Source organism: Crocodylus porosus, unplaced genomic scaffold (assembly GCF_001723895.1).
Source record: "Crocodylus porosus isolate Cpor-Errol unplaced genomic scaffold, CroPor_comp1, whole genome shotgun sequence".
Taxonomy (NCBI): Eukaryota; Metazoa; Chordata; order Crocodylia; family Crocodylidae; genus Crocodylus; species Crocodylus porosus.
Genome location: NW_017728931.1, coordinates 114,663,438 through 114,677,287, shown reverse-complemented (window position 1 = coordinate 114,677,287; position 13,850 = coordinate 114,663,438). Strand labels below are relative to the sequence as shown.

General features: G+C 38.6%; 1 protein-coding gene across 7 annotated transcripts in view; it reads left to right on the top strand.

Moving 5' to 3' along the window:
* FAM19A5 (family with sequence similarity 19 member A5, C-C motif chemokine like) overlaps positions 1-13,850 on the top strand; it is a 669,022-nt gene that overhangs the window by 549,788 nt on the left and 105,384 nt on the right. For 5 of the 7 annotated variants that reach the window (XM_019543498.1, XM_019543497.1, XM_019543495.1 and 2 more), the window contains exon 3: positions 1,151-1,278. In XM_019543498.1, the coding sequence (XP_019399043.1) occupies positions 1,151-1,278 (128 nt within the window). Of the gene's footprint in view, positions 1-1,150; positions 1,279-5,565; positions 5,686-13,850 lie in introns of all 7 variants that reach the window. The other 2 variants (XM_019543493.1, XM_019543499.1) reach the window with 1 other exon arrangement.

Sequence of the window (13,850 nt, the reverse complement as noted above, 5' to 3'; positions counted from 1 at the left end):
CTGTGTTTTTGTATTTTTTTAAATATCCCAAACTCCCCACTGACAGTGCATAAGAGAGAGGTGCACTTCTACTTTCCAAAAAGACAATGTCAAAACAAAAATAAATATTTCTTAATGACCTAGTACAAGGCACAGATTTGCAGTGATGAACATGTAGTGAACATGCAGTGAAGATGCATAGTAGAAGTTAAGGTATTAGTCCCTGTTTGCTTCCTGCCTGAAGATGCAGTGTTTCCCTACAGGGTTGCCTCCTCTTTATTTCACCCAGTGAGAGCTCCCTCTCTTGTTTTAAGGCCACCTGGAAGTTTCCTTTCAGGAAAGCTGTGAACAGGACTGCATCGGAAACTCTATCCAGTAGCAGAAGCTTCAGAAAGAGCCACATCCTAGTCATTGGGACAGTCAGAAAACTTCATTTTTATGGGGTTTTTCTCTACTCTATGCTGACTAGCTGTTTGGTTCAGCATTTGTGCCTCATACATTACCCAAGTCTCTTGTCCTCAGTGTCCTGCCACATTTCTTCTTTCTCTTACCCTGCCCTTCCCCATCCTGTCTGTCCTTCCCTCTTCTTTCTACTTAGCCTAGTCTGCCTACTCCCACCTTTAAAAAAAAGACAGAAAAAAAGCATGGCAAAAATCCGCACCATATGCTGTCGTGGCATAATTTGCTTTGCTTCTGTGTTGTATGACTTCCTTCCACTTGCATCTGTCTTTCCTAGTTAGACTGTAAGTCTTCAGAGCAGAAGCTTCATGTTCTCCATGTTAGAACAGTATCTAGTCTGCTCCAGCCCAGTTCTACTAAATAAGGGTGATGAATAAAGAAGAAGCAGAATGCTTTAACTACAGCTCCTCCTACTACATCATGGACTTTGAGGAGTACATTATTGCAAAGTTACCTCTGGCTGTACCTTTTCCTTCTTTTATTGAAGGAGGTCATTATTTAGTTTTCATGTTGTCTTTTAAGTTCTGTTGTTATTGTAAAATTGGTTGGCACTGAAAGTGCTGTAAATAATTTTGTAAATTGCCTGGGGCTGTCTATGGCATAACCTATGGCTACATTATCTGATGATGGAAATAAGCTTCTCTAATGTCTGTGTTCCAAGAGAAGTGAAATGTGAATCTTCTTGCCAACTGTCTTTTTTTTTCCCCTACAGCACGAATTATTAAAACAAAACAGTGGTGTGAAATGCTTCCATGTTTAGAAGGAGAAGGCTGTGATTTGCTAATCAATAAATCAGGCTGGACCTGTACACAACCTGGTGGACGGATAAAGACAACCACGGTAAGCTTCTCTTTTTTTCCCAGATTCCTTGTGGTCCTCTTCAACTGTTGCTTCTAAAGGCCAAAGGTTGAGATACCAAATCTAGTTTTAGTGTGCATTGTTAGACATCCATTAGTAATTCAGTGAACATGTATTTAAACTGCGATACCTGCCCGTCCTCTTGAACATGTGCATGTAGACAGGGAAAGTGAGGGGGGAAAAGTCAGCATTTTGCTTAAAAGGAACCATAAATTCAAGCAGCAAATAAATTCAACCCAAAGACTGTCTCTTCACCTTGATTTCACCCTGCATTCATTCTTGTACTTTGACTGGAATAGAATGTAAAAATGCTCACGGGTGATCTAGTAGGGCAAAAATAAGTATTTTATTTGAAAAAGAAAAGTAGTTTTGGCTTTTCCACTACAGTAGGAAGGCAGTTTAACAGACAAATCTTCACCTGCCCAAAGGAAAAGCAGTGAGACCTAAAGACTGCAAAACAGTAAAGACTTTCTTTTATGGTCATCTGACCTTTCAGTTCTAGCTTGTCCATTCTGTTCATTTCAACTCCCTGGTGTGCTGTCCTGTAGTGTTTTAGAACATTTGTTTTAAGAAAATATATTGAGGCTGACTATGCACATATCAGCAATGGCTTCTGGGCCTTGTAGTACATCAAGAAGATGTTATAGGACTTTCTACAACTCCACAAAAGAATCCTCTGCTTCAGAAACTTCAAAGAATCCACACAATAGAATAGAACAACGCTCTCTCTGCAGACTGCTATACCACGACAAATATTTTGTCTTGCTATAGGGCTTTTTAATAAAGATAAATTTTAGAAATATCTCATCATCAAGTTTTACTTCAAAAAGCTGTCTTAAAAGTTCTTGAAAGAAGAACTTCTTGCAAAAGAGTGAAGTTAGCCAGGGGTAGAGTTCAGGCCTATCAATATGATCCCCTACCTATCTTTACTGTCTGCAGAGAGATGAGGAGACTCTAGACCAAAACTTTTAATGGTTCATAATCTGGCAGAATTTAGCAAAATCTACATGATCACCATTTTTTAGTTTTGCATCAAACTTCAAGAATATCATTTGGTGTTAAGAATAGGAAAGGAAAACCAGTGATTTTTTTCATTCTGGACTTAAAGTGGTTAGACATGGCAAAGTGAATTATGAGCAGTGTTACAGCCTTAACTCTGAGTCTCCCAAGTCAGAACTTTTAATCTTATTTTCCTTTAGATAATTTGCATTTAATTTTTTGTAATTATGACATAAAAATGTAATGGAGGGAAATATGCCTTCAAACAGTAGCATCAGCCCTCAAGGGCAGGCAGACTTTATACGGTATCTTTGGAATTCTGACAATATTTTTCAAAGTGTCATTAATCCAGCAGTATTTTCTGTACTTGAGGCAAAGCAACTTGCCTGTGTACAATGAAACATTTCCATCTATCATCATTGTTTATTCCAATGAAATGCTTGAAAAGTAGGCACAACTTATGATTTATCTCTATCAGATTGCTTCAGGGGCTCTTTCAGATCTGATACCAGGAGGCCAATTCTGATCTCATACTTGTTGGGCAACTATTTAATTGTATTGACTTTAATGGAATTATTCTATATTTAAACCAGCATAAAGATTACAATCAAACTCCATATTTGGGAAATGACGTTAGTGCTGAGCAAAGCCTCATTAAACAGATTCTCTCCTGTGTCAAGGTGCACTCTGTGCTGGGAAGAAGAAAGCTTCTATAAGGGAGAAAATTACAGTTCCATTATTCTTGAATTGCCCCGATTTGGACTGTGGTGTGACCTATCTAAAAATAGCATACAATAGCTGTGGACATCCATGCCGCTTACACGTGCCAGCGTGCAGGCATGCGCGCGCGCGCACACGCACACACACCCCTCTCTTTTCTGTCAATTCAAACTAACCTCTAAGGATATTCTAAGAAACTGTAGAGTTAGAGAAAATGACACTTTACAATAATTGAGTAATAAAAGAACATTCATTTGTTCTTAGGAAGCGTAGTTTGATATGCCAGGAAAATGTCTGAAAGCCAGCAAGAGAGCTGGAGTCTTGATCTTGGATAACCTAATGACTGTCGTAATAATTCTAATATAAGAAAAGAGTATTATGGAAACACCAATAGACAACATCCACTGCTGCAATATTCCTAGGTAGTGTTATCTGCTTCTTGGTGCAATAAAATATCTAATGTTTCTGTTCCTTATTAGCCAGTCTTAGTTGCCATGGCCATATTATTCCTTAGTGAAAAATATGTGTATAGCAGTGCGCTATAAACAGTCTTAGTAATATTCATCAGGAAAGATGTTAAATTAATCTCCAAATGTCTAAAGAGCAAATATTGCCTATTAAGGGTATAACCCTCCTTTGAAAATAAATAGGTGTTTTTCCATATGCTTCAACTGGAGCAGATCAGGTCGTAAATTTGCAACCCTAAAATAATTTGTGTAAGCATCTACAGGTTGAAAACTGGAAGATAATCTGGATTCATCTTTCATTATCAGAGAGCTACATTTCTATAATCTATTTGGAAAAATTGTAGAAGTTAATAACATACTGTTTTACACATACTAAAACAGGAAAGCAGAACAGTATCGAATGCTGATGGACTGGGACTAGCACCTGAGAAAACAGTAACTCTAGCATTAATTCTTGTTGTTAGTGCACATATATAGCAGTATAGGCACTTGTGTAAGATACTAGCATGTCAGGTTTAGAAGCACGGGAAAAGATAGAATGAAGTTGAGGATATAGAAAATACGTATAAAATGTGCCCTAATATGGAGAAATTCAGTAGTGTTTTACCAAAAGGAAGCAGAAATAAGACATTCTTGTCATAAATTAGTTTAATATGTAATACTTTATGTGCTAAATAGTAGAGAGCAGCATGCTGTCCCAGTAACTTTGCAGCCAATTTCTTGTTTTTTTATAAAACCTGTTTTATTTCAAAAACAGTTTAACCTAGATAAGTGGGGCTTGATTTTTCACCGCCTGGAACTTTGTGTAGTCACCTGTGCAAAATAATGCAACCAAATCAGCATTCTCTGCTCACATGTCTGGCAGCATTTAATGTACATTTTGTGCTCACATTGTACAGCTATAAATGACTACTGAAGGTGCAAGGCAAGGGAAAATCAGACAGAAAGTATATTCTAAATGGATCTGGATGTCACTTATGCCCTGTCATCCTTTCTACAAGGTGTGAATGAACCAAGGATTTTTCATCTGGTAAGAGGCTTCTAGAATTGAAGATTAACTGGGCCAGCTGCCAGTATATGTTAATACAGGGAAGCAGTATGGCAACTGGAGAAAGGAGATACTATAGGAATAGGCCACTGCATCTGTTATACCCTAATATTTTTATTTTAAAAGTGCCTCTGTGGTCATTTTTAAATCACTTGCTGTGGAAATGTGAATACTGCTTTAGAGATTTCCAGTAATGTAACTCTGATTCTTTTAAAAATGAATTGACCTGACTTTTTCCCAAAAGAAAGAATACATAATCTTAATAGTGCCATAATATACCTTTTCCACCAGATACTCTTGTGAAGCCTGGCCTTTTACATTTCAAGCATGAAACTTGCTAGTGTATAAATGAGAAGATACACAATCTATTGCCTTTACAGGGGAGATTAATTTTAGCACCAAAGTGTATATATGTTGTCAATGATCCATCACTACTTAATTGTTACTTAATTAATTCCTTCTTTTACATGATGTGATTTCAGTGCATGGAGCTTAACAGAACATTCATGCGCCAGTTCCTCAGTTGCTAACCTTTGTAAACCTCTGTGATTTTACTGCTAAATTAGCTGAAGTGGGAAATTAAGGAGTATAAAGAAGCTAAAAGAGAGCTCACAGTGGATAAAAGGTATAATTACTCTGACGTGGAGCTCAGTGTTTAGCTAGTAAAATTTACTAAGGATCTAGTTTCACCAAGGGACATGACTTTCTTAATAGAGTTTACTTACACACAGAGCAACTTAACATTCCTCGCCATTAATATAAATGACATGCTGGCTGGGTTGAAAAGGTAATTTGTCCCTTGCCCTGAGAAATTCTATAGTTGTTTGCATTGGCTGGAATTTAAATGAAGACTTTTTCTGCAGATCTTTTTATATATAAATATACAATTAAGGTAGATTGAATAAAATGTATTGTCTTTTTCATCATTGATTTGCCAACCTAGTGTTCTTACTCATACCATTACATTCAAGATTTTTTCAAAGTATCTATCTATCTTCATGTTACATTTGGATTTGAGAATTTACTTTTTTTTAGACTGAAGACCAGCTGGAAATGTCCTGAGGCCATGGTGTAGTGGTCTGAGCATGGGACTAGGAGCCAGAAACTCCTGAGCTCTAATCCCGGCTCTGATAGTGACTCCCCCTGTGGCCTTGGGTAAGTCACTGAACCTCTATGCCTCAGTTTTCCCAGCTGTAAGATCAGAGTGGTCCTATGTATTTAACTTCCTTGGAGTTGTCTTGGGAAGTTCTGTTAGTTAATGTGTGTAAAAGGATTAGGAAAGAAAAAACTCATTTACAAGTTCCAAGTATTATTGCTAATTAGCATCTTTACTGGTGATGCTCATGTTGTTAAATTCTGAAATTATTCGCATTTGGTGGTATTTTCTTAATTAGATTGGACCATCCCCACAGAAATGTCTTTTCTTTTCTTTTCCTTTTTTGGCACCTGCCCAATTCTACTACCCTCTGTTGTTTTACATAGAAGTCTACGCTAGAATGGTTACAAAAACAGCTCTCCAGAAAAGCCCAGATGAAAGCAGTTGTAGTTTTTTTATGCACCCCATAGTTGAGTGTATTCCATATGGTATTGTCCCCATGTGATGGTTCCACACTTTGCTTCCTCTTTAGAAGAGGTAGCATTAGGGGGAACCTGGCCTTTCCTTCCCAGAAAGGCAACACAGGGGAAGGCAGAGGTAGCAAAAAACAAGCTTCCAGTCAGGGTTGCCAACTGTCCATAAATTTAAAGATGGTCCATCAAAATCCAGCCTAAAAATGCCTGTTTGTGAAGTCTGAAGAAAAATTAAGCCATACATAAAAAACTGAAACATTGAATTTGTTTTAAGATCCCTGTTGGAATGAAACTACATTCCAGGCAACTGTTGATGCTGGACAGAGAGAGAGCAAGCAGCACCACCTGGTATCTAAGCGGGAGTGCTGTTTGGAGCCTTGCAGTGAACTTTGGTGGGTGCAGCAGGGTATAAAAACATTGCTGCAGTTGCACAAAGTTGCCAACTCAATATTTTTTTTTTATTGACAGCAAAAACATGTCATAAAAAGTTTGTCAGTAAAATGTTTGCATATTGTCAGTAAAAAAAAAAATTCTTGGGTTGGCAACTGTGTCACTGCAGCTATGTATCTAACACTTGTTCCACCAGACAGGTTGGGTGCCTGGGTGAACAGACTAGTTCTACTGTTATCTTCTCATCCATCCTGCTATATGCAGAACACAGCTGTGTGTTTTGGAGATGGGTAATGCAGTGTATATTTCTCAGCTATTGTTCAGACAGTTTTCATACTTGGATGGGTATCTGTATGATCATCAAAACATAATGTTTTGAAGCAAGGTGAGATTCTAACATTGTTGTGTCTTTAGACACACAAGTGAATGCCCTCTTCAGAACTAGACAGCATTGATAGAAATCCTGACCGATTCTGACTTTCTTTCTAGAAACAGTGACATTAGAAAGAGAGGTATCACTTTATATTAATTGTCCACATCTATAGGTACAGTACCTGTGTACAAGGGGGGCCAAGAGAGGTTTCTGTTCTTAACAGGTAGCATGTGTTTTTGGTTTGTATTTTCTGTATATTCATACTGTCAGTCTTTGGATTCCTTTCTGTAGCCTTCAGACTTTCCATTGCCCTGAAGCTTTCCAGGATGAATTTAATATTGTGATCTTCATTCTAGGACCAGATTCCTTTACATTAATTACAAACAGAAAATTAGGTTTTCAAACAGAGCTAATTGGTGGCTAATTCACTGTCAGGTTAAAATTGTTTCAAGTCCTCTCGCAGCTGGGTAGGGAGTTGCAGGGATGCTCTTTGTGCCTTCATAACTTTGTTTTACTGCACACTGGCCTGTACCCAGGCCATAACTGAGTACAGTTGTGTCAAACTAATTTACACTTGCCACCAATGACCTTAGAGGTGTCAAAGAGTACATGGACATCTGCATAGCATAATGATTCTGCAGCCTTGCCTTCTGTATACTCTTCTATGTCACCAAAGACCTCCTACAATGGAGTGATCCCCTCATGGCAGGCCAGCCATGGTGTCTTCAGGCAGTAAAAGCAGCATTTCTACAATGAACCAGATTTCCTTATCTGTGTTGCAAACAGTACCTCTGATTATTAACCATGAATTAATTTTTAAAATATAAAGGTACATTTAACCATTTATTGCCAAAAACAAAATGATTGTCCTCCAAGTTGGGCAAAATCATAGATTCACAGATATAGGGTCGGAAGAGACCTTGTAAATCTTCTAGTCTGACCCTCTGCCCTGGGTAGGAGAGAAAACTGGGCTCATACTATATAGGTAGAAATTGTGGTCAGATTGTGGTCACGATTAAAAAACCTCATTTTTCAAAACCTAAAATTTATCTTAATTTGACTTAATTATCCTATATAATAGTCTTATAACTTACTATTTTTTTAGAAATAGAGAATCTGTAAGTCCCAAATCCAAAATACTAGCAAACATTTAGAGATTTTCCCAGACTGCAAAGGCTCCAAGTTATAGAGAGAAGAGGGCAGAGATCTGGTGTTGAGAAAAATTTAAATTGCTGAGGGACTGTTTCAAATAGACTTAGCTGCCTTTCCTCTCCCAAAGTACTAAAGCCATGTGCCATCAGTGACAAAACTGCCACGATCTTAAAAAAAACCATTATTTGCCATCAGGAATGTACTTACTTGCTCTGAAATATCTGATTTGAAAATGTGTATTTTAATGCAAAAACCCATCAAAACCCATGGTGATGTTTCCCATCAGAGGAGTCATCTTCAGAATTTAGTGGAAAACTGGAAAACCTATGCTAGCCCTATCTATCTGTTTGTGTCTCCAAACGCTGAAGAAGATGTAAAACTGACTTATTTCTCTGCATAGTAGTTTAAAGACTGATGGTAATCATACATAAATATATCAAATGAGATTTCTACAGGTCTCTGTTCTTTAACTCCCATTTACACGTGGAGGCTACATCTTAGATAGTGTGGTCCTGAATCTGTTGTAGATAAGAACAGAAAAATGAATAGGGCTCAGGTGACATAGGTGCTCATTTATTTGGGGGATTGGTTTACTCAGGGGACCTTAGCAATTAGTTATTTGCTTTCATGAGGGATTATGAAATCATTTAGCTCAATATAAAATAAACAGCAAGTATCCAATCCGTTTCAGAGCTGAACTGCTACTTTGAGTAAAATGAAGACATTTCAGTCTGGGCATTATCAGTAAGATTGGTCGTCTATTTCATGTTTTTGTAGAATAGACTTTGCTTATTATAAAGAAAATTATCCAAATTGTTGTCTTATTCCTTTTATATTTTTGAAAGTAGCATTCAGAAATGGACAAAAATGCTTCTCTAACTTTGGGTATTCATTGACACTAATGTAATGTGGCATAGTGTAAACCCAACCAATAAGTTATGAATGTCTGAAATGTTTCAAGAGCACTAACAGTCTTGATAGCTCATCTTATAGAAATGCCTGAGTTGTTAAGTTGGTCTTCAAGGAAATTACTTTTGTTTGAAGTTCTTCCTGGGTTTAACAGTTCTATAAGAATAATATGCACTTTTTATATGTAATCATGCATAGATGAGGTTTGTATCAGTTTCAGGGGGAAAAAGTGAAAATCATTTGTAAGATTCAGTCTCACAAATTGTCTAGAAAAATATGGAATCTTCAAGGGGCTGGAAAGTATATTGCTTGTCCTTATTTGATGCGCATTTGTTCTTTGCCTATAAAGGGACCTTCCCAAATGCCCATAGTGTGGTTTCTAATTAGGAAAGTTGTAATTTAAGAAAGTCTGATAGTCTAGGTATATAAGACAGTGGGAGGGGAAAGAATGTCACAGTGAAGTGAATTTGTCCAAGGTCCTGATGCATTATATGCAATGTATAACTCAAAGTCTTTAAGAAATGATTCTGCATGGGAAGATCACAGACTTTGTGGGTGGATTCATAAAGAACACAGGGTACAGAGTGAATGAGGAAAAAGATTTGAAGATGTGCACGCAAAAAACCAACAAACTCCATACTCCATACAGAAAACTTGGTGGAAAGATAAGAAGAGAAACAACACAAAGCTTGACAAAAAGGGAAATTTTGAGTCTTTGATTTTGTCTTTCTAGCTTTGTGGACAATTAAGTTCTTCATCCACCAGTCTCAGGCTGCTTGCCCATGTTAAAAAAAGAAAGCGCTTTACCAAAAGAGCCAGCGCATTACTGTGACCTGGCTTTGCAGCGTCTGTATGGATTTGGTTCTTCAGCAGGGCTTTTTGGCACTTCTAGCTAAAGCTGATTCAATCAGCTATTAGATAAAAATGCCAACAAAGCCCCAGTAAAGTGCCCCATTTCTACAGGCGTTGGTCCAACTGAGGCACTGCTTTTTCTGGGCGTGTGCTGGGCTTGGTGCGGGAGCACACTGAGTTTAAAGCATTTTTTTTTAACATCTACAAGTAGCCTAATTGAATATCTTATGGACAGTGGTAGAAGCTGCTGATTTCCAGGTGAGATTCATGATCAAAGAATAAAACTTTGTATTCAATCTGCAATTCAGATCAGTGACCTATGATTAAAAGATCAGATATCCTCTTATTTCTTCTCCCCTCACCCCTTCCCCCACATATGGCCTATATATTGAATTAAAGATTTGTGCTTGATCTTGAACCTCAGAGTAGTGAAGAAAGTAACAGAAGCCCCAAGAAAGGAAGTAGCCCTATGGGACTTTGTTTTTTGACACTCTATAAATCAAAGTGGAATATATAGCTTAAATCATCCTTTTTTGTAACAGGGAATTATAAAGGTTGGAAACTTGTATGTCACATTAGCATCAAGAGTTTAAAATGATTTCTAAAAATATTACACACAGGAGAATCTTCATGGTAAAAATGTTATGACATGAAGTCATTGCACAAAGACATCAGTTTTGAAACATTTTTCTTTTTTTCAGACTATGAAACAAAAAATATTTTTTCAAATCATGCAAGGCAATCTGGAACTCTTGGAGTGAATGACAAAACTAGTGGATAAAGAAAATGCAATAGATGTGGTAGTAGAGGGATTTTAGTAATGCATTGGACACAGCGTCTCTCAGAACCATATTTGAAAATTTAATTCAAATCGGTTTGTCATGTGGAGCACTGTCATTTCAACTGAAATATAACCACAGAACTATAAACAATGCTTAATATGAAAATATTGATCTAGACCAGTGATTCTGAACCAGGGTTTCACAGCATCGTGGGGTTCCTTGAGATCTTTTTAAAGGTGCAAAGGAAGGCTGTGCAATATTAGCAGAGTTAAGTGTTTAAAAACATATACAAGCTAACATAGGAATCCATGGTGTCAAAAACATTTTTACCAAGGTCTTTCTGACGTCTCTTCAGGGGGTGAAATAATTGATTACTTTTCCACAGTCAAGAAACAAGTGAATGTTAAGAGCTGGCATTTTCCAGAGAGTGCCTTAAGGCTAAAGAGTTTCAGAACCGGTGATCTACAGTAAGGTGGCCCAGGGTGTAACAAAAGGTTCTGTGAATGGCCTGGTTTTATTTTATTTTGGAATGTTTTCAAAAGCCTAAAGAGCAGAAAGCACCTAACTTCTACTGAAAGTCAATGGGAGTTAGCTACCCAACTGGCTGTGGTGCTTTGGAAGTCCTCCTGGTATCTAGAATACAGCTCTGACAGTTACCAGTATTAGATCTGCACTTTGACTGCGTGCAAACGTTCAGTTCTAGTGGTGAAATTGTCTACTAGTAGAAGTGATTCTGGGAGAGGCAGTAGTAGCAGTTCAGTCTGCAACCTCCCCCTCTGCCTGGCTTGTTGTACCATCCCAAAGAGAAGGTAATCTTGGTTTGGGGAAATCCTGGGTTGCTCCAGTCCTCCTATTCCCAGGGAGACTGGAGCAGCTAGACAAAGCCCCTGTCTGCTTCTCACACTGTGGACTCTCTGTGCTTGGCTACCAGTGTCCTGCAGTCAGGCAGTGAGAGCAGCACAGCAAAGGTCTCACCTACTTCTGACACTGGGAACTCTGGAGAGAAGCGAGTAGGGGGCTATGCTACTCCCTGAGCTCAGCTCTTGGTGCCCAGCAGCTCAGTGGACAGAGAAGCTCACCAAGCCCCTGCCTGCCTCTCACACCAGGAACTGCAGTGAGAAACTGTGGGAGTGCAGCTAAAGGCTGCTTTTTCCCTCTCAGTGTATGGGAGGGGTGGGAGAAGCTGCCTCCATGCCTTCTCCAGAACAGTATGACCCTGGTCTCCGAAGGCACAGCAGCCTTTCATCCAACTCTGGTTCTTCTGGTCCCCAGGAAGAGTTGACAGAGGGAAGTTCAGCCTCCTGGGAGAAACTCTGCTGTGTAATGTAACAGTGGACAGGGAAATCAAGTGAAAAGACACTAGAAATGCCGTCTCCTCTTTCAGCTGAGGGGCACCGTCTGTACAGACCAATCCTACAAGATCTCAGATCTTCATCTGTTGCTGGGTATCTGGATAGGTGTTTTCAGCTGTTGCTGTTTTTTTCTTTTGTGCTTACCTGCAAGCTCTCCTTTTCCTAGAAGAAGGGATATTGGGTGCCCCAGAAAACACAAAAATAACTCCCTTCAGGAGGGGAGAAGGTAGACAGGGGGTGGGGATGGGGTTGGTGCAGGTGAACTCATGCTAGAAGATCATTGAATGCTGCTGTAATGAGAGACTTCTAGCAGAAACATTTGTAAAACCTAGTTGGTATTGTAACCAGATGAGTGATCCTTCCCTAAATGAATTTCCTCCCCTAAAGTAAATGTGAAGAAATCTAACTAAAATTAGTAGGAATTTTGAGTTATCTGCAAGATTTGGGAGTCCAAATCCTACTTAGAAAGAGGCAAGTCATATATGAAGTAAATAATAATACCAAAATGAAGTATATTTCAAACAACAAGGATTGAAAAATTAGAAAAAATCCCTGTAAGAATGAACATAACACCTCAAAGGGCATAACCAGACAAATGTACACGTGCATTTCCCCAGGGACATCTGGCAGCCTGAGGTTCTGGGTGCCTCGCTGGGCTGCAGCTATAGTTATCCAGATGTATGGAGCCCAGCCAGCAGCCAGAGCTTGGCTCTGGCAGGCCAAGCTCTGGAGTCAGGTGGCACAAACTGCTACCACATGCACTGGGTGCCTTTGAAGTGCCACAGAGTGCACGTTCATGCTCATGTGGGTGCATGCAAAATGTCCATATAGGTTGTGTAGTTGTGAATACCTGAACTCTAAAACTTCAAAGAAAAGCAAAAAGCAAAAAAAAAAAAAAAAGTTTTGATTTTATTTGGAGAGATTAAAATAATGAACATGTTTAAATTCAGTGTTGACTAAGAGGAGAGCCAAGATTAAAGCCAGTAACAAGTAATTCAAGGGCATAAACTTAAAAAATGAAGAGGAGTCATTTAAGGTGCCCATAGAGATCATACTAACTGTAATAAGATGTAACTGAGTAAAGGAAAATGCAAGCTGAACGTCAGGGGAAAAATCCTAACAGTTTTGTCTATTAAGCTGTGGAATAGTTTTCCATAGGAAGTGTTGGAAGCTCCATTGATTCTTCTATTCAAAGCTAGATTGGATAAGACCTAGAAAGCATACTGTGGGGGATTAGTCTTGTTCTGGTAAGGACATAGAATGCATGAACTAATATGTCTTTATCAGCTCTCACTTCCTTAATTTCATTCTGAAGGGATTTTGTTTTTGTGGGGAGTATAAAATTCATTCTGGAAATTTGCATATACTACTTAAGGTGAAATGTCATGATGCTCTGAGTCATAGGAGAGGCAGACACCTCTCTGGTCACTGTTTGAATCATGCTGCACAGTCATATTCCAGCTTCTAAAGGAGCCTGTTCTATAACTGAAGCATTTGGAAATGAAAGATGTGCTTCCTTGGGAGAAGACAGCCAAAACTTCCAACCTGAAGCCAAAATTAGATATTTAAGAGGTTACGTTTGTGATCACAAAGTTTGGACTTGCAGCAGTAAAAATAAATGTGCAGTGTCAAGCTTTGAAAAGAAAAGTTAAAGATGTCTGGCAAAGTACAGTAAGCAGAATGCAGAGTGAGTGATCCAGAGAACATTACTGCAGGGTATCATGCACTTTTTTCCCTGGCAATCATTAAAGGTAACAGTGCTTCCAGTTGATTGTTCTGAGAGTAAAGTGATAATTACTAAAGCTAAATCTCCACACAAGTCAGAGTCCCTGAGGATCTGTGGATCTGTTTTTTGGTTGTTTGTTGTTTTGTTGGGGTTTTTTGGAGGAGTGGGGGGGGCGGGGGTTGATTTTTTGTTTTGGTTTTTCTTTTTAAGCGTCA